The 24,689-nt window shown below is 39.7% G+C and overlaps 3 protein-coding genes across 4 annotated transcripts; 2 read left to right on the top strand and 1 right to left on the bottom strand.

Moving 5' to 3' along the window:
* Positions 1 to 1,802: 1,802 nt before the first annotated feature.
* Positions 1,803 to 3,102, top strand: si:ch211-153f2.3. The gene is made up of 2 exons (XM_040021206.1): positions 1,803 to 2,467; positions 2,667 to 3,102. The coding sequence occupies exons 1-2, from the start codon at positions 2,243 to 2,245 to the stop codon at positions 2,787 to 2,789; spliced, it is 348 nt and encodes a 115-aa protein (XP_039877140.1). The 5' UTR covers positions 1,803 to 2,242; the 3' UTR covers positions 2,790 to 3,102.
* Positions 3,100 to 12,691, bottom strand: LOC120727067 (protein FAM167A-like). Its single transcript, XM_040021205.1, has 3 exons — positions 12,387 to 12,691; positions 8,663 to 9,355; positions 3,100 to 4,992 (listed from the first exon to the last, which is right to left on the bottom strand). The coding sequence occupies exons 2-3, from the start codon at positions 8,858 to 8,860 to the stop codon at positions 4,705 to 4,707; spliced, it is 486 nt and encodes a 161-aa protein (XP_039877139.1). The 5' UTR covers positions 8,861 to 9,355; positions 12,387 to 12,691; the 3' UTR covers positions 3,100 to 4,704.
* A 51-nt stretch (positions 12,692 to 12,742) lies between these two features.
* On the top strand, positions 12,743 to 23,129 carry slc30a8 (solute carrier family 30 member 8). 2 transcript variants are annotated; one of them, XM_040021204.1, is made up of 10 exons: positions 12,743 to 13,141; positions 13,280 to 13,362; positions 18,040 to 18,206; positions 18,559 to 18,705; positions 20,141 to 20,294; positions 20,408 to 20,574; positions 20,692 to 20,804; positions 21,565 to 21,670; positions 21,764 to 21,898; positions 22,389 to 23,129. In XM_040021204.1, the coding sequence occupies exons 2-10, from the start codon at positions 13,289 to 13,291 to the stop codon at positions 22,532 to 22,534; spliced, it is 1,209 nt and encodes a 402-aa protein (XP_039877138.1). In that variant the 5' UTR covers positions 12,743 to 13,141; positions 13,280 to 13,288; the 3' UTR covers positions 22,535 to 23,129. The 2 variants fall into 2 exon arrangements, with proteins under 2 accessions (XP_039877138.1, XP_039877137.1); XM_040021203.1 differs by having other exon boundaries at positions 12,744 to 13,141; positions 13,251 to 13,362.
* Positions 23,130 to 24,689: the final 1,560 nt, after the last annotated feature.

The following is a 24,689-nucleotide window of genomic DNA, read 5'->3' as shown; positions in this document are numbered from 1 at the left end:
AGTTTTTTGTAACAATAAACAATAAGTAAATAATAAATCTATTTTTTAAATGGTAATCAAACATTTTTTCATATGTGGACTGACTAATCCTGTGGAGCCACCTGGTTCAGAATGAGGAACTCTTGTATCTTTATTTTGAATTAATATACAAGATACAGTCAGCGGAAATTCTCTCACATTGTTTCTTTTAATCTAACTTTTTTAATAAATATAAAAGTTTTGTTTGTGTTGTGTTTTATGTTTTCATCTCCCGAGGCACGGTTGTAACAATTGGGGGCTCATCCGGGATATTCAAAGCTAAAGCTTGGCTTATAATCTGCTTGCTGCTAGGCTGAATTAAATTGCTTTTCTTGACTATCGGCTTTTGTTGGCACTGTGGAGTAATTTTTAGAAGTAACTAAAAATTTGATTAGGCATTTTCTTTAATTTGCAAACCTATTTCTTTAAGATTATATACTTTCATGGTCACATATAGCTGTTTGTATGACCTTACTTTTGTCAACCAAAGTGTCTAATCTCAATCTGACAACAGTGTGAAAGTGAGAATGCGGTAAAGATGTTTTGGGAGCATTTTTCTGATTCCCCAAGAATTGCCATTGTGCTGGCCAACCATTTGAAAGAAAGAACAAAAGTACTTTATTGATCCCCGTGGGGAAATTCCTCTCTGCATTTAACCCATTCACTCAGTGAAGCAGTGGGCAGCCATTGGGTGCCCGGGGAGCAGTGTGTAAGGACGGTACCTTGCTCAGGGGTACCTCAGGGTAGCTGTTCAGGGGAATCGAACCCCCGACCTTCCGATCACGGGGCCACCACTCTACCTACTGAGCTATCCCTGCCCACTTGTATAAGCAAACTCAATGAGGTAAGGCTCAATTAGAGACAGAGATCAGTGCCGCTCCTTTCTTCACCACCTGAGGCTCAGTCTGTGTGTTTGGCAGCTTGTTTTTCCTTGTCATTTCTGTCCTGCATGCGCCCTGCTTCCTTGACCTTCAAGACTGATGACTCAATCTTTCCAACCCCTTCATTCGCTCCACAGACCTCTGCACAAATGGAGTCATAGCTCACACCTTACGAGCCTTGACAAGTGATCTGCTCCATCCAGTTCTTCAAGACACTCTACCATCCATCTTTGCAGATGATTTTATGAGTGAATTACAAATCAAAGCCATTTATTTAATGGCGATTGCGTGCAGGAGAACTTGGCCGAGTGGCTGACATCACAAGGTCTCATTCGGTTTCACGCACATAAACACTTTTGTCAGAGTAAAGAATTACTTTGAGAAAAAGCTGTGCACTTTGAAAGCACTGACTGATAGTGATGTCGCCTCCAAATGTGGCCTCTCACTTTTCACAGCCAGGCTCATAAGTTAGGCTGGAAAATACACCGGACCCCTGTCTCATCTCAATATAGAAGTCAGGAGAAAAAAACTGCTTACTCTTGCCAAAAACCATCCCACAAACCCCACTGGGAATGGACTTAACTTGGGCACAAAGGCCCTGGTTATATTTCACCGTAGGATGGCCTTTGTGCCTCTGAATCAGGCAACACTGAGGCTGTGTCTGCTCCTCGCACAACCTGTCTGTCTCCTAAGCTGACAAGCAAGTCTTATTTAGGGAGAAGCACTGAAAAAGTCCACCGGGATTTCATGGATTTTGTGTGTGGCGTACACGGGGGCGCACACACACAGGTTTACACATTGGCACTTTGTCCAAATGAGAGCTCACTCACAGCACATTTCTCACACTGGAATTGTATGGGGGCAGGATTTGCAGAGAAAAAGAAGTAGAGAAAGGGGGGGAGGGTGTGGTGGCACCGGTTGGAGGGGTCTTTTCAGTTCTTTTTGGAGGCAACAATAGTCTTTGTCCAAGATCTTCCACTATTCTTATAAGGGTTACCGAAAGAAGGAGGAGAAGCAGGAGGAGGGAGGTGGCCACGCAGGCGGAGGGTGTTTCTCCATAGTAACAATGACAAAACAGGCCAGTTCAACACCAAGTAGGCAAAAAGGTTATTGGAGCTGCTGAGGAGGCACACACAAACCTGTGGAGTAGAGCCCTGTCCACAGAAGGAAAGGAGGAAGACCAGTTTGGTGAGGATCTGTAAAAGGGGGGCAGTGTTGTGTAAAGAAGACAACGAGGCAGGCAGCATTTCCGAAAGCTTTATGACAAAGTGTTTATCAGTCAGTCAAAGAAAGCGCTGGGAGGAACATTATCATAGCAGCCAGCACATCTGTATCCTCCGAGCATGGATCGAGACAGTCACAGTGAGGACACTTTGTCAACTATGGTTCTGGAGAACATAAAGAACAAATTAATTGATGCCTTCAGAGTGACAGGAGAGTCCCGAGAAGATCTCCAGGACTCTGGTTCCACAGTCAGACCGGTCAGCGTGGGCAGGAGTTATCAAGCAAACGAAGAGCTGCGGCGGGCACAGATAGATGGAGCGATAACCTGGCTGAGGTCTGAACTGGTAGGTCATCTTAAAAATCTGACTTTGTTTGCTATTTATCTTTAGCCTTCAACAGGTGGTATTAACAGTCATGGGTATTTTATTCATCTATTATTTTTAACCAAGTTCATTCATGCATATGAAAAATCAAAGGAAAGGACTAGTAATTTTATGTGTAGCTTGGTTATGCTAATTATTTTCTTTCATTGTTGTCATGCAGTTGGAAATGCGCTCCCAGGACCTCCAGCTGGCTCAGACACTGCTGGGGCTCAACACAGAGATCCAGAGACTAAGGAGGGAGAGTTTTGGATGTGTGGAGGTAGAAGGGGGTAACCACCAGTAACTGGCTCCAGCAAAAGTCTATTTTTTTTTTTTACTGGAATGAATAGTGGAGAAAGTAAGGACTGTGATGCAAAGATTCAAATGCACTTGCTTATGATAATAAGTTGTATCACTGTAAAGGAAGTTAGTCACCAGTTGCATGTAAAATACCTTTAGTGAAAAAAAAGAAGGTTGCAATATGTTGAATTGTCTTTGATCCTGCTCTTTTCTTTTTTGAAGAAAATTTGCACTTACACAAAGTTGTGATAAACAAAGTGGAAAGAAAAAAAAGACATAAATGTGTGAATGTAAGAGAAGTAAAATGTACAATGTCACCGTCTTTGCGTCTTTATTTAGCTGGCATACTGTAACCACTGCAGTACCTGTTTTAAAAAGTGCTATAAAATTCAGGAATGGTTAATAAATACATTCATGTGTCACTCCCAAACAAAAACAAAAAAGCCCATCTTTATCTACATGTAAGAGCATTTTAAAAACTCATATGTCAAATCAGAATAGTTATCTGCAGTTACAATGAACACATGGAGATATAAAAAAACAACCTCCAGGCTGACCTACTGAATTACATTTCTGGTCAGACAGAATAAATATCAGTGACTTTTCAGGCTTTCAGTTACTGACATGTTCACATGTTTGTACAGTACATGTTAATATTTGTCTAGACAGAGAAAACGCTTAACACAGTGCTTCAAAAGACTGCCTTCAGGTCATTGTTTAATACAGATACTAAAATATAAAGTAACAATATATACATACTGGAAATGTATATACTGTATGATGCTACAGCCATTGATGGGTTAGTTTGGCTAATAAAATACTCCAGACAGCATGAATCATGAATCCTACTTTTCCTGCTACATCATACTCTTTAAAAAAATATTTTTTATTTAATCTGTAGTAGTCTGTAGGAAAACCACTCACATAACTATGACTTCAGTAAACCTGGGTGTACTCTTTTCTCACATGTCACACTGTTAATTTAGTTCCATCAACTTCACACTCCACTTTAAGATTCTTGTTTTAACTTTTAGAGCTCTGCACGGACACTCACCAGAGTATACCAGTAAACTTTTACATGCATACAACCCAACAGGTGCCTGGGGTCATGTGATCAGTACCTGCTGGCTGTGCATCATAAAAGGCTGAGAATTAAAGGAGACAGTGTACTCCAGACTCTGATATGTGCGGACTTAAAATACAGCTAAAAACGCATCTTTTTAAACTCCATTTGCTGTCTTTTGTTTTGTTTTTTGTTTTTGTTTTGATGTTCTATCCTTTTTGTTGTCAAGCACTTTGTGATGTTTATTTTGAAAAGTAATATGCAAATAAAATGATAATTTATTCATGGCTGAAAAATATAGGCAAAACAGAACTGTCAAAAACAGCAGTTCCTCTAATGGCCACTTGAGGGTGACTCCAAAAGTAGTTCATCCTGTTAGACTCCAATGTAAAAACTCCCAGCTTACGTCTTGGTACAGAAAAATCAAACAAACACGTGTTTATTATGAATATTAATCGAGCTGGAAGGTGGATGACTTGTGTTATAACTCACCAGCATGTATTTTTATGGATATACTCAACGTTTTGACACTAAAAACAAACAAGTAAACAAAAAAACAACATGGCTGTTGTGCCCCACAACTACTAATTAGCCTGTTTTGCAAAAACAAAACAAAAAAACATTTGTTTTTGTCTAAGGTGCCTTTTTTCATTTACAATGTCATATTCGTGTTATGAAAATAAAAATAAAGTATAAGCCATGACATTGTTGGCTAATTTGTATGCAGCCGTAAGTTAAAATGACTTTAAGCTTTGTTTTTTCTTAAGTGAATCGGTGGAAAATGGGGTCACCGTACTCCACCTTGTCTATGTTAACCGCCTTAAAAGGCACATTTTTGAAAAATTTGTCTGACTTTTTAAGGCACAGAGCTTCTCCTGCAGAACATCCTCCTCGATAAAGTGCCCGAATAAAGCTGCTGAGGCATCTTTAGGCAGGAAATGGAAAAGCCCCCCTCCACTGAGCTGGAGTAGAGACTGCCGCTTCCTTGTTCACTCTCAGAGTCCCAGTAGCTCCCCTCCTCTTCTTCCTCATACGTCTCCTCCTCTTGCTCCTCCTCATACAGCTCCTGCTTGAGCTCCTGGATGCCTGAGTGAAGCTCCATCAGCTGTCGAATCAGGGCTTGATCCTGAGAACGCATCTCCATCTACACACGGAGGACACATCTGTTTAGATTTCACAGAAGCACAGAGCAAACAGACAAATAGGACCAAATACCAAACTGTGAATGAAAGAATTGTGAAGCGAACTTCAGAGAGTTTCTTTCCATCTCGATGAAGCTGAGCAGGTTGTGCTCGCTTTGAAACCGTAAGCCATTTCATTTGAGTGTTGCCCTCTTTCAAATGCAAATGGATCTTTCTGTCATTCCCTTTCTTTTCCTTTTTTTATGAGAGGCTGTCCAACTACTGGCATTGTAAAATAAGATATTCAGAATTCCATTGAGTGTCCAAGTCTGTGCAAAGCACTCAGGAATGTGGGCCGATCTGCATTTCTTTTCTCAGTTAATTACAGCACCAGGCTCAAACTGAGGCTGAGGCTGTGCATAAAAGATTCTGGTTGTATTTCCTTTGTCAACACTTAATTAAGAGAAAACCGTGATTTTCTTTTTTTCTTCTTTGAGATCGAGCCATCTTGGGCTTCACCTCATTATGACAAACACTAGTCCTTTTCAAATAATGTAGAGGCTTCTCAAATCAGCTTCTGTCTGTAGATGTTTTATTTTTCCAGGGAGTATGCTAACCACAGAAAAAAACACCTTCAGCACAAAGCTTTGGGACTTTTTGGTGATATTTTATCACATTTTGCTTATGAATTATAAGCGATACTTAATGCATCTTCTGTCTTTGGTGTGTCTGTTTCATTTTCCTTCTTTTTTCTATCCTTAATTATCTTCGTTTAAGTGTGAGAGAATAATACCATAGAGGCATCTGTGTCATTAAATTCATCTCATGAACACAAAAAGTGGAACAGCTATGGGTTGGGGAAACATTATCATATTGTAAATCCAAATGTCTTTAAATATAAGGTTATGATAAAGATTACTTTGAATGAGGCTAAAAGAAAGTTAATAAATCGTTATAAAATATTGATGAGACGGATAAAAAAAAATCTCCTTAGGCGATTTAAATAAGATGTTAAGTTTAGAAACTAATGAAGTAAATAACATAGAAAACAATAGATTTATTAGTCTAGTTCGTCTTTAGTTTAGTTGTTTTCTCCCCCTAATGCATTTTGAGCAAAAGCTCTAGAAAAGCCACAAATCAACCTTAAGATGAGTAGAAGCAAAAGTTTTTCCAGAGTGAATAAAGATCTTTGGATTGTTGTATGCATTAAATAATCACATCTACAGATGTGCTCTGTTCAAAATTGCAATGTGATTATATTTGCCTACAATACTTAAAGGTAAGTACACTAGAAAGAGGGTAAAAAGCCAGGATTTACAATAATTATAATGTAAACAAATTCAAGTACTCTATAAGTAATTTTAAGTAATGCGCAAGTAATTTCAAGTATTGCATAACTTCATGTATTTTACAAGAAAGGAAACACAAATGATTAAGTACACTGTACTTTTCATGGCCGCGGATTGCACTATGGAGTGGCTTGACCTTGGCTTCCAGGTATTTTAAAGGAAAGGAGGTCCTTTTAAAAGTCTTCTTTGAATAGTGATTGTAAAAGAAAAGAACATTAAGTTGATTTGACCCCATCACGATAAGGCCTGCAATTTTTGATGGTACTTATTTTTTCTAAATTGATAAAAGGACAGTTGAGTAATGGAACAAAACAAAACAAAACAAAAAGAGTAAACAGGCAAGATGAATCCACTCCATAATATGGCCTGGCCATGGTGTATAAAGTATATTTACGATGTGAGACGGGGAAATTGTTTGCTTTTCTGTAAAATTACCATAAATTCTACACCACTTAAAATGATTTATTCACTACTTTTATTTATTTATAATTAATGTGTAATTTATTTACATTATAGCTTTTTCTGCATTTCCTGTAAAAACCTGATTTGTTTCCCCTTTATTGTATTGGTTATCTTTAAGTATTTGCAGGTAAATATAATTACATTGTCATTTTAAATAAAACACATAAAATTCTATTTGATTACAGGAGAATTACACACTTTGTCGTTGACTGTATTATGAAGTGTTACCATTTGTATAAATAAACAGAAAACTCTGAAAATCTGAATTTATTTTATTTAAGGAGGCCAAAGTGCGACAAAAAAACGGAGACTGTCTAATTTTATATTTTTACATGCAAAGCTCGTCCTTCTCATAAAAAAAAAAAATGCAATGTGAACCAAAAGCTTGACATCATCTAATAAATAGACTTGAGGATTATTTCTGGAATTTAAAGGTTAAAGGTTTTAGCCTGAGCACCTCCTTTAAACTATCTGAAGGAAGGTGAAGCAGACAATTTAAGGATCTCATTCACTGCTGCTCCTCTGAGGCCTGTTTCCAGGATGTCTCTGTTTCTCCTTGTTGCTCTTCTGTCCGGCTCCCGCTCAGACTGTTTTCTTCTCTGTGTGCTCAGGACACTCGGTTACCATGACGAGCAGTCGCAATAAATGGCAAGCGATAAATCAAGCCGTGACAATGAGCCTTGCACTCGCAGACACACAAGCACATGCACACACAGCCTCTTTGCATGGTGACGGTGGTTTAAAAGGGAGTGACGTTGTAAGAACATGACTTACATGGAGCCGGAGGAACAAAGAAGGCAATAACTTGGGCCTCACACACAAAAACATCAGGGCTGACCATAGAAGTCGTTCTGATGGTGGGACAAATGACTTGATCTTTATCACAACAGACAATAAAAACGTTTTTAGACTTCCCACAGACGTCACAAAAGGGCCACGCAGAAGAATTTACAGGTCATAGATTTTGTTGCTATTTAGTAAATGAGCAAAATTGATATTTTATATTCACCTCAGTTTGAATTTGGTTGAATAGAAAAATAAAATGCTTTCAAAACAATAATTCATGCTTTGTTTATCTGTTGAATTCAACTCATTTCACAATTCACTTTGGAAATAAAAGGGTCATTTTAACCCCGAAATTTCAAAGTCTACTCTCACCTGTGCAGATCGCAAAATAACACACATCAGTGGTGAAGGAAGTATTCAGACTGTTTCCTGAAGCAATATAGCCAATGTGGCCCTATCTATGAAATATTTGCTGAACAGTGACCACTCTGACTGTCTGAAAAAGAAAAATGCAAAACTATGGGACAAGATTTCTAATCTTAGTGAACTAACTCAGTAATGTTTGTCATATTCCATCATTTAGCTAAAACTGCTAAATAAATTCATGAATTTGGTCAGCAGATTAAGCAAGTCCAACAAAATCAATTTGTTTAACTAGAACATTTACTACAACAACATTGTACTATTGTACTGCAACATTTTACTAGATTTAAGGAAATTATATACGAAATAGTTATTTCTTCATCAACAATGATTGAATCGGACTTACACAGAACTTTGAATCGCACTGACCCAAAGTTCTGAAAGTGTTTTAAATTTCATTTTACATGCACAAGATTATATTTTTTTGCATGCAGCTTTTAGTACAGACAAATAATATTTTTTAAATCTTTATTGTGTAAATAAACACCCCCTATTCCCAGAACGCATAGTTTTGTACAACTCTAACATGAGCTGCCACAATAAAACTAAACAGGGCTTTAATATAGTTGTAACAGGAAACAGGAATCTGCAGGTGTTATATACGTATAGCAAGACAAAATTTATTAGGGATACACCGTTTCCCTTACAGGCTCGATCAGAGTCCCAGTCTTACCAGTTCCCTTCGCAGCCAGGCCAGTGCACTCTCTATGTCCAGTTTGCTTGCTTCTCCACCAGATGTGCACCCTTCCTTCACATGGTTGGTTCTGGCCTCAGGGTCCCTGCTCGTGCTCTCTTGTGCTCCCTTGCAGTCATCAAAGGTGGAGGTCTTGCAGGAGAAGTCCCGCAGTCTTGTTAGGACCACCTCCATCATGTTAGGTCAGTGATAGTTCTTCTAACCGGAGTCTCTTCTACACCCTCTGCTGCGTCTTGCCTGTTTTCGGCTGTAATGCAGCTGCAAACAGCCTCGTCTTCTGTTATGAGCCCTGCCAGCTCGGAGGACTTAAGAGGAGCTCTCTCTCTCTCCCGTTCTCATCTTTCAAACATGCTCCTTCCTCCCTCCCTCTGCTCTCCTCCTTTTTCTTGCCGTCTGTTTCGCAAACATTAGCCCCCAACTGCTTGGCAGAGTGAACTGGTAGCACTGGTCTGACGAATGCCACCGAGCTGGTATGACGTCAGTGAATTGTCCGGATGCCTGATGTGGAGCTGTTTGGTTTTTTGTTTTGTTTTGTTTTTTTTGTTTTTTTAAATCAGACACACAAACACAGAGATCATTAGGAAGGAGATGAGGGAATTAGCCCGGTGGTTGTCTTGAAGATGACACAAGGGTCCTGTTGTGTAAACTCACACAGCTTCAGTGAGTTTTGGTCTGTTAAAAGATGATGGAAGGTGATGATGCTGACAGAGACATAAACATTAAGTCTTATGGTGTACGTAGAACTCACTGCCCTGAGTGGCCTACGTCAGGGTCAGGATCTAAAGAACAGTGTGAACAGCCATGTGTAACTAACCCTTCTCATGCCATTTTCCCTTCACTCTGTAGCCCCTGGCAACCCACTCCTCATCTATTCACACGCTTTGGTAAACCAAACACAGGCCGGCTGTACGGAGCCTGCATCGACCAAAATAGCCCCAACACACTATTTTTAGAGTTAAACTGACTCCACTTTTAGACTTGTTTAAGAAAGCAAACGTCACCCCTCTCTAAAGGAGCTAAAAAAGTCTTCAAGTCTCATTGTGCAAGTGTGTCATGTTCCCACTGCTGCTTTCAAAAGGAATGAAAAGAGCTGATGTAAGTGTTTTAACGTCACACGCTGCATTGGGTGAAACTCTCAATTATATTTCTGCAAAAGGCACTTTGTCTCAGCCTGTCGGCGGTTGAATGTAAGATCGATTTAAAACTGGGGTAAGCGTCATGGTTTTGGTATCACTGGACAAAAAAACATGGCACAAGAAATCTATGGGACAATCATTTCTAACAGCAGAGATGGTGTGAACCAATCATGTTGCTGTACTCTTGCACATAGAAGTGCTGTTAAAAAGTATTGCCCCACCCCTTCAGACCTCCTTTGTTTTTTTTATTTTTTGCCATATTTGTCACAGTTAAATGTTTCAGATTGTAAAACAACTTTTAGATAAATCTGAGGAAACACAAAATGCAGTTTTTAAATGATGATTTCATTTATCAAGGGAAAAGTGGATTGAGAATCTACCTGAGTGTGTGTGGAAAAAGCAATTGCACCCTGAACCTAATGCGGGTTGTGTCACTCTTGGCAGCAAGAACTACAATCAAGCACTTGCTGAGTTAGTCATTGCTGTGGAGAAATTTTGTCCCACCCCTTTTTTTTACATATTTGTTTCACTTCAGCCATATTGGCGGGTTTTTCAGCATTAATGGTCTGTTTACGGTTGTGAAAAACCCCCATCTCAATCAAATGTAAGTCCAGACTTTGACTAGACCACTCCAAACCCTTCAGACCCTCCATTGCTTTTAAGCACTGATGTGATGTCTTGTGGAAAATCCTGCTGCATAGCCCAAGTGTGCTTGATCTTTGGGGAACAAATGGCTGCACATTCTCCCATGGGATTTTCTGGTAGAGTTTTTATGCTTCAGGTAGTAGTTTTAGGTAAGCTTAAAAACAAAAAATCAATCAGGGGTTCCTCAGGGGCCTGTCCTTGGACCATTATTGTTCAACCTTTACATGCTCCCATTTGGTACTTTCATAAAGAATCATATCATAGCTATAATATCTCATTCTTTTGCAGATGACATTCAGTTGTACCTATCATTTTCCTCATATTATCTATCTCCTGTTCACAAACTAGTAAGTTGCACTGAGGAAATGAACTGCTGGATATGTATGTATTTATTCTTGACTCAAAAAGTCAGAGACAGAGAATTTGTTCATATTTATCATGCCCTTCTCTGAAACACACAGCAAACAAATCAAGAGCCTTGGCATTATTTTGGACGGTCACCTCAGTTTGATAATCACATCAATATGATTACCAAAACTGACGTCTACGACTTAAAAAGTATATAAAAAGTCAACAAGTTATTATATTAAAGTGACTAAGAAATTGATGCAGTAAATGGATTAATCCATGCAGGATTATCCAAATCATCATTAAAATGACTTCAACTCAATGCAGTAGTAGCCAGTAGTGCATGGAAATGTGAACATATTACCCCAGTATCCAAGTCTCTCCACTGGCCCCCAGCTCAACACAGGCTAACCTTTAAAATCCTTCTGTTAGTTCATAAAGCTCTTAATAGTTTGGCCTCCCAGTGGATCTCTGACTTGCTCAGCGTCAATAACCAAATTAGACCTCTCAGGTCATCAGGTGCAGATCCTTTAACTGTCCCTAGAATTAGATTTAAGTGTGCTGAGGTTGCTTTCAGTTTTTGTGGTCCTGCTCTTTGGAACAAGCCGAACGCTGATCTGAGGTCAACTGGAACAAACTCAAAACCTTTTCTCACAGGCTTACTGTTCAAAACTTTATATATGTGTGTGTTAACTTCTATTTTATGTTTTCATAAAGTTTGTTTTGTTTGTGTTTTTATTGCCTTAACACTTCGCAGACCTACACTGGTTTATCTTAAAGGAATGTACTGTATAAATAAATTATCATTGCGATTGATCACCACCTTGTAGGAAGCTTAATTTTGAATTAAAGGTTTAATTCAATCAAAAGAAAGAAAAAAAAAATACTAATGTTTGCCCTGTGATGCTCCAATCTGTACTCATCCCACCACCTCCTCAAAGGGAAGCCAACTTCTCCATCTTCTTCCATTTCCTTCCCCTGACCTCGCCTCCTCCACTCTCTTTACCACCGTTCTCTTCATCTATTATCACCTTCTTATCCCAGCAGATCAGCTATTCAAAATCATTAAAAAAACAACAACCCAATCTCTATGATCGATCAGATTAAAAACACTGTTACTGCCTACTGGTAACGTATGAGCATTTACTCAGCAGGGCTAACGCTTTTAATGCCAGTTATTCTTTCAAACATTTCATCATGCGGTGTCCGAGTTTTGCTTTTAACATCATTTTGATAACTAAAGCGAATAAAGACACACCTTAGAAATAGAAACATAGATCTAAAATTAATGAAGTATATAGAAGTGACTGACATGTAGGTCTGTTTAAGTGGATCCTTGTCGCCATCTTCTGGTATTTTTTTTTCTTTTTTTTGAATCAGTCGCCAAAACAAAAGCGAGACTAAGTTTTTTAGAAAGACTTGCTACCCATCCACTATCTTGAAACTCCCGCGGGGCTGTTATTGGCTCATTATCGATCCAAATAAAGAATAAACAAAAACAAAAACATCACCGACATAGCTGCTATTTAATCCACCCACAGATTGAAAATTAGTGTAGTTTTTCTTTTCTTTACCTGCAGCTCCACGCGAACATTTCTTCCTTTTTTTCTGTTTCTGCAACTCAGTGCAAAGCTGTTCAGGTTGAACTAATGATATGTTCCACACTGCCAATAAAGACTCAGTGTGAGTGGCTGTTTCCATTCAAAGTGAAAAATAAAGTATCTCATTGATAAGTTAATTCCACTGTACGTGCAGGTGCTTGGGAATCTTTCGGGGGTTAAAATCGGGGTGTTAAGTAAGACTGCTTTCATCGGAGACGAGTTTTGCTGAATTTGGAAATAATGGCTAAGTGATAACGCAAGAGGAAAGGGCGCACGGCCCGTGTGGTTTGATTATGCAATCAGTGAGTGCCGGCTGATCAGAGGAGGTGGGCGGACCCCGAAGAACTCGAGCGGTAGTTTGGGATGTGTGAAACAGTGAAATCCTCCCCCGATTAGTGAATTAATAATCAAAGCTGAATTTGGGTTTTAAAAACAAAATATTCATTAGCTTTAGGAAATTCAGCTTCGCCCCAAATTATTTCCCTTTAATATGTTACATTTATTACAGAAGTGTGTCTGTTTTGGACCCCATGTGTGCCATCACCTCCCCCGCCGTCCTTCGGGCCGGTCGGCTCTGCGTTTGCACACGGTGCAAAGTGTTAGTCACAAGATTGCATCAAAGTCTTTGCTCCTTGCACCCCAATTCGTTAGAGAAGACATCCAGCGGCCGCTGAAAGACGTCTCAAGAAGGCACAACTAAAGATCAGAGAAGAAAACAAAGATTTTAAGTGAGATAACTGAACATTAATTTATTATATATATATATATATATATATATATATAATTATTGTTTTTACTTCTTTTTTTATGTTTGTTTAAATACGTTTTTGTTTTTAATCTGAGTATTTTTCCGACTGTCTGAGAAGACAGCAGTCATGTTTAAAAGCAAGGATCCAGAGAATTTTCACCTGGTGTCAGAAGAGAAGAAGAGATACAGCACACCGGAAAGGTAAACGATTAAAGTTTGTCTTAATAGTGTTTCAGATTAGAGTAGAGGAACATGTGATTCCCTGTTTCCAACAATAAACAGGTGAATGAAAACAAGCTTAAAAATATTCATTGTGCTTGAAGGTTTGGTGTTAAATTGTATTTTAAATCAAAAGAAACAGAAAAGGGTAGTTTCAAAGTTTTACAAAGTGCTTTGGGGAGTGTCTGCTCACGTTCCTCTGTGACCTACTGGTTTTCCACACGGGACTGGACTGGTCTGGGGGTCTGATGAGATTAGCTGTGTGCAAATGTGTGTCTGACTCGGCTCATTTAGCCGGCTCTACTTCTGCTTAATAGGGAAGTGTGCACAGAGTGCAGCAGCAGCGCATAGACCCACTTTTAAACACCCGTTAATCAGCGATTGTTTGTTTGGTGTCCTCTGATGTTAATATTGTCATTGGGCCTATTATTTATTAGGTTACAAGACCAAGTCAGTTTTAGTCGGGGGGGGTTACAATGAGGTGTAACAATCGTCGTGCCAAAAAGTGATTTCCGGTGTTCCAGATTAACTGCTTTTATGCTAATTGGTTAGATTTGTTTACAGATTGGTCATTTTCATCGAGTGGTCTTCTCTGCCAGTGTGTCATGCGGATTAACTAGTTAACCTGGAACACCGGTATTTGCCAAAAAAAAAAAAAAGATTAGCGGTATTTAAACCGCTGCCAAGGACTTGGTGATCTATAATCTGTCAAGCACACCTGTCATGGATGATATCAAGTCAGATCTGAGCCAGAAAGAAATACCGTTATGAAGTAGAATGAGCAAGCAGCTTTTGGTAAAGTGACTTTTACATATCGTTTATTTAATCCAGGTAAAACGCTCACTGACATATAACAATGTAACATAACAGCTCTGTAAAGATAGTTTATGCACATTGTTGTCGAATTTGTTATTTATTTGTGGACTGCAGCTTGGTGTGTAGGTACTTGCTCATTAATAAGAAAATAATGACTTCCCAAGCGCTTTCTCCTTCTCATCCCTGTGATGCATTCACATTGCGAGCGATCGTGGCTCAAGAGTTGGGAGTTCGCCTTGTAATCGTTCGCCTTGTAATCGGAAGGTTGCCGGTTCGAGAACTCATAAAAGCGCTATACAAATACAGGCACTATACAAATACAGGCCATTTACCAGGCACCAGTCTAACCGGCTACGCTGGTTCGACTGATGTTTTTAACAAACACCTTTTATCGCATGTAATGCACAAACACACCAACAGAGGGCAGTAATATCCCTTCAACATACATTGTAAAATTACTATTACAACATAGACTGGTGAAGTTATCACTGATTCTCTGTGGCTGGATTGATGCAGAGCTGACTGTTCATGGCCAGTTTTGGGTTACATCGATGTTAGCAGAAATAACTTAATAGTAATATAATGATTAATAATACGTGATGAATTATTATATTTAAGGTGATGGTTTTGATTACAACCCCCAAAGCTGCAGGGTATAATCTAGCATTTCTTTGCTAAAATATCAAAGGCCTTCCATAGATGGGAGCTCATGTTCCTCTAACAGCTGTATATACCTTTCAGCATTGATGGTGCCTTTCCAGGTTACAAATTTCAACTCGTCTGACCACAAAAAAGTGTTTCACTTAACCTCAGTCCATTTTTAATGAGCTTTGGTCCAGAGAAAACAAACTGTTACCGGATCATGTTGTTGTATGGCTCCTTCTTTGCACAACAAGTGTTCCTGAGCCCATGCAGTGATTTCCGCGTTAAAGCCCTGTTTTTGAAGCAATACTGCTCGAGGGCCAAAAAAAGTCATACATTTTCACAGATTTTCGGCCTTATCGCTTACACACAGAGGTTTCTCCAGATTCTCTGATATTTTTTATTTTTTTTAAATGCTACTGACTGTAGATGAGGAGACATTCAAAGTCTTTCTCAGTTAAATCACTTGAAATGTTTTCTGTTATACTATGAATAAACTATGAATTATGAGATTTTTAAATCACTGCACTCTGTTTTTATTTACATTTTTTGCAACTTTCCAACTTTCCTGTCCTCAGCTTTCTGACCTAATTCTACTTTTTATACGAGAAATGTACTAGTACATTACCATACGGCTTGTCAAAGATTTGCTTAATCTCCAGTCCTAAATAAACAAAAAGCAGTGAACATTAATGTAGCAGCACAGGTCAGCAGGTCACAGACTGTACACAAAGATGTTCACAGTTCACAAATGAAATTATTATGTTTGTGGGTTTTTTTTTTTTTTTTTTGGAGTAACTCTTTTCCTCCTATTGCGCTGCTTCACCCAATCTTAGGGTTTCTCCACCTGCCAAATCCCAAACATGGTTCCAATGCTAGAATGTCAAGCATGTGTAGGAGAAAACGGTCATCTTTGTATAGGTTATTGGTGTGACCTTCCACAACAGTCCCAATTTGCCATGATTTTCCCACCTGTTTGTCATAGTCAATGACATCAGTAGTCATGAAATGTTAACGTAGACTTGAATTACTGCACATCAAAGGCTGCCTCCCTCTTAACTCTGATCCACATCAGTTTGCTTATTGAGCAAACAAATGTACACAGGATACCAAAGCCACAGCCCTCCTCACCACACTGAACCACCCAGGAAGTCTGTCTTTAACACAATCACCCCCACTGCTCCTCTAACCTCATACTTAACGCTGGCTTTCGTCAGGGCTGTGTGCTAAGTCCTGTCCTTTATGCTTTGCTTTTTGTTTTGTACAAACATGACTGCAATCCAATGGACCCCACCAACACCCTTATTAAATTTGTAGATGACACTTGTGTTGCTGGATACTTAACTTGACATATAGATGAGGTTCAGAAACTGTCTGTGTGGTCCTCTGCAAACAACCTCAAACTCAACACCAGTAAAACCAAAGAGATGATAAAAAGTAAGGCCCAACCCTCCACTAAAGCAACAGATTATGGCTTTAAGTTCCTGAAAACTCATATTGCAGAGGCACTTAGAGGTCTGCCAAGACAGCAGAAATGGTAAAAGAAACAAAAAAAAAATCCACATAGAGAATACATTTCCTGATAGTTCCTGCAGAGCAGTCACATAGAGGAAAAGCTGTTGGTGGCCTTCTACCCCTCAGTCATTGTAAGTGTACTGCATCAGTGTGGTACTCTGGAGAATAAACCTTTGCAGAGGGTCGTCAACACTGCCCAGGAATCAAGTGACTTTCCACTGCTCTGCTTGGAGGAGATCTCCAGCTCTCAGTGTCTCAGGAAGTCAAGGAAAATAATTAAACTTTTCCACCTTGGGTGGCACTTGTTCTCCCTCCTACCCTCAGTCAGACACTCTAGGCATAAAAGAGCCTGACAAACATTCTCGAAACAAAGTTTTTGTTCCCCAGTTCAACCAGAACTCTCACCCCTTTTAATAGCTATTCTTTAGTGAAAGGCATCCCTTTAAGTGATTCCCTGACTGTACAAGTATGAATGTCTTCCTTTAAATCAGACTTAGGGTACATCTAGTCCTGACTGTACCTGACTGACCTGGATGCAGTCAACGGGAAAATAGGATTAAAATGTATCCGATTTGTTCATCGAGGTAACTGCATATGTGGATAGGCTAATAGAACTGGATAAAACTGTCAGGTATTACAACCCATGGCTGTCTAAATCTGACAGGAAAAAATGACTTTTGAAATGGATGCAAGATAAAGCTACTGAAATGAACACAGAAATTTTTCACTGCATTATACATCAGAAAGTGTGTATGTTAGTGCTAAAAATAACCATGTTGTTGATGTTTTAACTAAAATAATTTCGTTAGGGTAAGAGCACTGAATCGCAGGACTTGGAGGATCACGAGACTGAACATGGTGACATAGCTGTCAAGCTGTCAAGTGGCTCAATCAGGGCAAAGTGCTAAAAAGAGTATAGGACCTAAGAGCAAAAAATTTGACAGTTAGAGGAAACTCAACGACATTTCAGAGCTCTTAGATGCTACACGAAAGGCAGATCTTGCATTTGCTGTTAATGTGATTAAACTTCACGTTTCCACCTCAGATTCTGAACTTGACTTTAATATTCAAACATAAAGCAGGCTAGATTTATTTCATTGAACAAGAGAAAATAACTCAAAAGCTGCCAACGACATAATTAAAACACAAGCAGAATAGCAATGTGCCATTGCTATTAGCACATAAAGTTTAAAAGTCTTGAAAATTTTCAAAAACATCCACATTTTTCCTCAGAATTGGAGATAAGTTACCTGCATTTCAGGAGCAGGACCACACCTCCATACACTCCCTTTCCAGTTCTTTATCTATATATGAATCCCGCTGCACTATAAGCTGTTCTTTCTTGTTTTCATACCCCACCCTCTCTTTTTCTATTCATCTACTACTCATTAGAACGTGGGGGTGTGCTCGGCCCAGGAGCCGCCATCAGTCCCCTCTGAGGCCTTCCCCAAACCACAGCCTCAATTCATATTCAAGCCATCTGCCATTATCTATAGCAGATGCTGTCAAACCTAAATGAGGATGTGCTAATTAATTGTTTTGGGAAATGTTGGCATTTCCACTATAACTATTTTACATTTTTATTGCCTAATTGTAACTTATCTACCTCTAGAAGTTTTTGTTAATGTTAAGGGTTAAAAATTTTGTCCACAACTCATTGCATTCATTCTGTTTTTGTGTATCCAGTGTGCCAAACCACGAGATCTTACAGAAAGATGGCAGGGGTAACATTAAGCACTGCCATGACAACAGCCGTGCTCAGGAGGATCGAGAGACGGAGAGGAAAGTTGCCAGGAAGAGGCTCTACCTGGTTTCTGTCATCTGCCTGATTTTCATGATTGGTGAAATCCTCGGTGAGTCACGGTCGTTTTCTGCTTTTATTTTGTGATGATTTTTTTTGTTCTCATTTTCTCAGTGCGTATCCCATGATGACAGCTGATATTTGCGTATTGTTTGTAAGTCAACAATACACGCTGCCATTTCTGTTATTTTCTGTGACCTCTGACCATCTCTGTCTTCCTTCACTCCTCGTACTTCTCTTTCCTCTCACTTGTCTGTCCTCAGCCAGCTCTCTCACACCTACTTGTGGCCACCTTACTTATACTTATGATTATACATTCTACAAGTGTAAATCTGACATTGCTGCACTAATATACCAAGTAGTTAATCCATTTCACTAACTGTCCTGGTTCTGTCCTTCTGCAGGTGGGTATTTCGCAGGCAGCCTTGCGGTGATGACAGACGCTGCCCACCTGCTGGTGGACTTAACCAGCTTCATCATCAGCCTGTTATCCCTTTGGCTCTCCTCCAGACCAGCTACACACAAACTCAGCTACGGCTGGCACCGTGCAGGTACATCATTACAGGATGCGTCTTCCAGTTAGTATGTAATTTATTTGAGCTTTTCTTTATTTTATTCATTCCTTTGCAACTTAATTTTCACTAACATGGCATGCAAAATAAGTGGATGTCACTGCAAAATAGCAGAGCTTTCAGTGCCATATGCTAGGAGTTACATCCTGCATCCACACATCACAGATATATTTATAAAAGATCACATCATAGTCTCAAACTAAAAGATTTTTTTAAACTTGATAGATTATACTTTGATACCTTTATATTGTTTGTTTACATTTTGTGTTTTTATGTTTATGTAATGTCGTAAACATAAAATCATTAAAAGCCACAAAAAGTTCAGTTTCTTTTAAATTCGTCAGTTCCTGACCAGTTTCAGGAACACAGCTTACCCCCAAAACATTCTTTTGGGTAAGCTGTGCCTGTAGCAACTTGTGATTTAGCTGTTTAGTACCATTGATTCCTCCTGCACATTTTCGGCTACGTTTTCTCTGCAGTTTTTAAACTTATCAGGGAGAGAATAACCATCGTCATCTCAATATAAAGACTAATAATCATAGCATCGATGTAAGCTGCAAAAGATGCTTTTAATTGTGACTGTTGCAGAAACAATGAAAAATGGTTTAGCAGCATAAACCCAAAATAAATAACAATATAAAAATGTGGAAAAAATATATGAACAATATAGTGCAAAACTGAGTCAGTGGAGTGTATTAAAACCTGCTCTAGTACAGCGGTCCCCAACCTTTTTTGCGCCATGGACCGGTTTATGCCCGACAATATTTTTATGGACCGGCCTTTAAGGTGTCGCGGATAAATACAACAAAATAAAACTAGTACCGGTACCGAAAAAAAGAAGATTTATTCATAACACACGTAAAAAGACCCAGGAAAACCGAGTTAACGATAAAAACGATAACAAAATAACGCTAAAAACCCTGAAAACCATACATTTCACACCTGAGCCTCAACTCTCGTGGCCCGGTACCAAACGACTCATGGACCGGTACCGGTCCGAGGCCCGGGGGTTGGGGACCGCTGCTCTAGTATACTTAAAAGTGGAGCTGGACCAGTTCCTCAATCAAGAACTCACAAATGCCACCAAATTCCTGGAGGGAGGTTGCTGAAGCTATCGGAATATGGAGGTGAGGGAATATAGAAAGAAGTGGAATAACTTGAGGCACAAATATCTTTACCTCTGGGGAAAAAACAAACTGGCTACAACAAAAAGCGGGGACCCGTGAGGGAAAAGAGTATCGGTATTTTATTTGTTTCTATTTTCCCGTCTAGATCAGGTCTTACTGTGTGTATTTTTATCAAGTCATCTTCTCTAACTGCATATTGAAATTTGAGCAATTTGCTTTTTCTTGTTGTTTCCAGCAGTGTGCATGACTGCAGATCCTGTCTCTCTCCTTGTTTCTTATTAATGCAGAGATCCTGGGTGCGCTGCTGTCTGTTTTCACCATCTGGCTGGTAACAGGAGTGTTGGTTTACCTGGCCGTGGAGCGCCTCATCAGTGATGACTACACCATTGAGGGAGATATCATGCTCATTACCTCCGGTTGTGCTGTGGTGGCCAATATCATGTGAGTAAAGTGAAGGCTTGTTCGTTTTGGAGTTTTTGATTTAATTAAAGCTATTGCAGAAAGGAAGGCAGCACTTTTCTGGAGCTCTTGAAGAATGGTCCTTCTCTCAACAGCATGGCGGTCGCCCTTAATCAGTCCGGCCACGGCCACAGTCATGGTGGGCTCAGCTTTCATGGGCATGGTCACAGTCACAAGAAAGGAGGAGACAAGAATCAGATCTCAAACGGCACACACTCGAGTGATGACTGTACGGATGTAGAGCAAAATCATGGTGATCACGGTAAGTAAAATAACATTTTTTTTATGCCATTTTAATATTATAGGTCATTATCCTCATATTAAAATGGAAGAAAAATGCTTTCTGTAATTGATTTTATTGTTATTCTTCTTCTGCCAGGACGGAGAGCTCAGCAGGCCAATGCAAGTGTGCGAGCAGCTTTTGTGCACGTGTTGGGAGATCTTCTCCAGAGCATCAGCGTGCTCGTCAGTGCCATCATCATCTTCTTCAAGGTAAGGCCTCTCTCTTTCTGTTTGCACACACAGTGTGACCCAACAGTTTAAAACAATTTAATAGTTACTACTGAAGTTGTGGATGTTATTTTGATAATTATTAGTCCGAAATTTTCATAAACCCAGTAGCTAGTCTCGTGCAGCGTACAGTGGCTTTGATGTAACAATTCCTGCATTATTTTTAGCTTCCAACGCTCAATATTCTCAGCACTAAAAACACATTCCCCCCTGAGAAATGTCGAGCAGCACAAAGCTGGGGCTGTTTCCAACAGGAAAGATGGTACCATGTTCACTGTTCACGTGCTGTTCAGTCATTTCGTGCCTTTCTGCAGAGTCCTCAGTGAGTCCTCAGTGAGCCCAGTGTGTTGTAGTTCTTTTCCCCAGACTGTCATTACTGCCAAATTAAGGCCTCCTCTTATATAAGATGTAATTAATTGCCACTGTCCTGTGTTCTTTAATGAGAAGCAGTTGGGGCCTTTTTTCCTCTGTAACTGGTGCAGATTTTTACACTGAGAAACTGAGCTCTAATAAACAGAACTTTTTCATAAATAGCAGTTGTATAGCAGACGGTGTTTTTCAGCTTGGAAAACTGACAGCACCATTAATGGTGTTACTGTCTGCCTCAATTGGAAAGCACTTTGGGTCAACTCCTGCTGGTTTTAAATGAGCTATGTAAACAGAAGTGAATTCACTAATATAAATGAATTTGTTTAATTAAATATTTCTGCTATAACTCATTTTCTCCGTGCTTCTCTTTCAGCCAGAATATAAGATGGCTGACCCCATCTGCACGTTCGTGTTCTCCATCCTGGTCTTATGTACCACCTTCACCATCCTGAGAGACATCCTTCTTGTCTTGATGGAAGGTGAGGCTGAAATTACTAAATCAACACTGCAGTGCAGTGCTAATGTTTTCATTGGAATCAGAGGCTGATTTGTCTTTTCTATCCATGCCTCAGGTACTCCGTCGGGGGTGAAATACAGTGAGGTGCGAGACGGCTTGTTAGCGGTGAAAGGTGTTACAGCGGTCCACAACCTTCACATCTGGGCCCTCACCGTGAACCAGGCTATGTTATCGGCACATGTAGCCATAGGTAAGAAAGAATTGGGGGGGAAAATGCTACTTGATGGGTTCTTTATTAATCTGGATGTGATTAATAATATCGTTAGTAATCACATCCATCGTCTATGATGTAGTCTACGGGGAAGACAATGGATGGTATAAGAGGACATACACTATTCTGCCAAGATGGCAACCACTTAGGGTGAGACATATGCACTATTCCACGCTCAGCTTTTTAAGTAATATGGATACACCATCTGGGTACTTGTAGAGGACTTTAAATAGCTGTACTTGATGGTATGAATGTACTTGTGCACTCAAAATAATAAGTGCAAGACTGGAACAACATAGTCTGGAATAAAAACAAATTTTAGTTAGATAGGTTGCTACTATGTCTCAGCCTTTTGTTCTTCCTGGTCATCCTTGACCAAAAAAATAAAGCTCATAGATGCAATATAAATACAAAAGGTGACTAACATTGGTTTATCACCAATCCCTTTGTTTTCCTCTCTCCTCCACAGATGAGTCAGTGGATGCTCAGACTGTCCTCAGGGAAATGACACAGGCTTGTTTTGCCTCCTTCAAATTCCACTCCGTTACGATTCAGATGGAGAGGCAGGCCGACCTGAAGCCTGGGTGCACACTGTGTGAGGACCCTAAGAAGTAGGAACCCGCCGTAAATCTTCATCTGATCCCAGCGAAACAAAGCCAAGATTTGTCTGCTGCGGCGCATGTGTCGATGGCAGTCGGCGCTGCTGCTGGGGACCTTGGGGGCTTAGTGACAAACTTGCACGACTGTGTCTAGAGTGCCTTTGTAGTGACAGACCTAAAGAAATGTTTAAAAGAGCAATGAGGGTGGCTTTTGAATGCAAATGATTTTACGGGAAACACTACTGTCCCCCATCCTCCTTTGGGAAGTTTTATCCATTCGTAGGTATAGTTTTCATGATCAATTTCTGCTTTTAAAAGTGTTCATTGTGAAACTGAAATCACTGAGGGGTTTATGCAAAACTGCAGTTCAAAAGTCTCGTGTCAGTGATACAGGGTGTTGTGGTTTTGTGTGATTAAGCAATTATTCACTTTATTGACTTCAGACATCTGATACAAACCATCATTTGCACATTCTATCATAGTATGTTTTTCTATACACTGACTGTTATACCAGACTCCTGAGTGTAGTTTCATACATGATGTCAACACTTCTTCAAACTTTGCATAAGTAAGGTGGAAAAACTCAATAAAATATTCATGTTTTTCAAATACTCTGTATTCTGAGTTTTGCTCTGCTCTGTGTCAGTGGAATAAGAAATGCATCTTGGGGGGAGGGGTTGATTTCCACCATAACTAACCCCCACCTTTTTGACCTTGAGCCAATTTGCAGTTTTCAGTAAACCTCGGGGGCTGTTTCGTTGTACCACCGTCCTCTGACATGCTGCAGACAATCAGATATTAATGGCTTGTGTGAGTTTGACCTTCGTCTATCCACCTGTGTCCTGCAGTGTGAGCTGCAGGTGTCCTGAGCTTCAGTGGCGTGGACAAGGTAATCATTAATAACAACTGACGTGTGGCTGGCTGGTGCCAGCTAAATCATTCATTTTATATTTTTAATGGACATATTATTTATTGTATTAAATAAAGCATTAATAAACATGCTAATAAGATAAAACTCCTTTTTGTTTTGGTTGACTAGCTACTTGCTCACCTCTTGATTCAAGTTTTGTAAATTTGTTTTCACGTTTTCCACAACCAAAGACACATAAACGAGCACATTTCAAGTCCAATCATGCTTAAGCAAAAACTACAGCCCCCACTCGGACACGGATGACACCACCTGTCCATTATTTTTAGAAGGACAGCTCAGTAGGCCTCTGAGGTGTTCTCATCAAGGTTGTTACTTTCTTTTTAGATCAAACAAAATGATCATTATACAGTCGAAGAGGAAGAAAAAAGCAGCTCACAGTCCAGACTTTTAGGTTGTTTTTTTTGTTTTTTACTTTATTGTGCTTTTTAAACTCTTGAGTCTTAAATGGTATCACGTGACTAAACATGCAAATCAGAAAAATAATAACAGAGGTGATAATTTGCAGCCTGAAATAGAACCTGAACAAATTAAAATCTCTGAATGGGAACACTGATGTAATGGTTTAGGGGACTGCATTCTCATGTTTGTAACGAGTGGTTATTTGAGTTACTGTTACCTTCCTATCAGCCTGAAGCAGTCTGGCCATTTTCCTCTGACCTCTGACTTCAAGAACTGCTGCTCACTGGATATTTTTTCCCTAGAGATGGTTATGGAAAAATCCCATCAGATCAGCAGTTTCAGACCATCTGCCGCCACATTCAAAATCACTCAAATCACCTTTCATTTCATTTCTGATGCTCAGTTTGAACTTCAGGAGATCATCTTCATCATGTCTGCATGTCTAAGTATTGATATATTGAGATGTATTGAGTTGCTGCCATGCGACTGGCTGATTAGACATTTGCATTAACAAGGAGTTGAGCAAATGCACCTTCATAAGGTGGCTCGTAAGTGTATACCCTCCCTTTTGTTTTTATCTGTTTGCAGCATGTGAAACAGAGCAGGAAATTCATCTAGGACTGCAGGACTCACAGACACACAAACTAGGAGGAGTGCCAAGACCGAATCCCAAGACACAAAACACACTCAATTGCAGATAAAGACAAGAGTAGGTTAAAAGACACTGAAAAGACAAGGGAGACCTGGGGTGTATACACACAGATACTACGTGGACAAATCGGAGTAGTGGAAACGTGTGAAAAATGAAGAGCTGAAACTAATCAAAGGCAATGGGACAAGA

The sequence above is a fragment of the Simochromis diagramma genome, unplaced genomic scaffold (genome assembly GCF_900408965.1).
Source record: "Simochromis diagramma unplaced genomic scaffold, fSimDia1.1 OVJJ01000753.1, whole genome shotgun sequence".
In the NCBI taxonomy this organism is placed as follows: domain Eukaryota; kingdom Metazoa; phylum Chordata; class Actinopteri; order Cichliformes; family Cichlidae; genus Simochromis; species Simochromis diagramma.
The sequence above is the reverse complement of the archived record's forward strand: the minus strand, read 5'-3'. Positions and strand labels throughout refer to the sequence as shown.

Bases quoted from the DNA above. Each gene is read 5' to 3' on its own strand.
- si:ch211-153f2.3 (XM_040021206.1), top strand. From the start codon at position 2,243: ATGGATCGAGACAGTCACAGTGAGGACACTTTGTCAACTATGGTTCTG. The intron at 2,468-2,666 runs GTAGGTCATCTT...GTTGTCATGCAG, and splicing joins CCTGGCTGAGGTCTGAACTG to TTGGAAATGCGCTCCCAGGA.
- slc30a8 (XM_040021204.1), top strand. From the start codon at position 13,289: ATGTTTAAAAGCAAGGATCCAGAGAATTTTCACCTGGTGTCAGAAGAG. The intron at 20,295-20,407 runs GTGAGTAAAGTG...TTCTCTCAACAG, and splicing joins GCTGTGGTGGCCAATATCAT to CATGGCGGTCGCCCTTAATC. The intron at 21,671-21,763 runs GTGAGGCTGAAA...TCCATGCCTCAG, and splicing joins CCTTCTTGTCTTGATGGAAG to GTACTCCGTCGGGGGTGAAA.
- LOC120727067 (XM_040021205.1), bottom strand. From the start codon at position 8,860: ATGATGGAGGTGGTCCTAACAAGACTGCGGGACTTCTCCTGCAAGACC. The intron at 4,993-8,662 runs GTAAGACTGGGA...CTCCGTGTGTAG, and splicing joins CCTGGCTGCGAAGGGAACTG to ATGGAGATGCGTTCTCAGGA.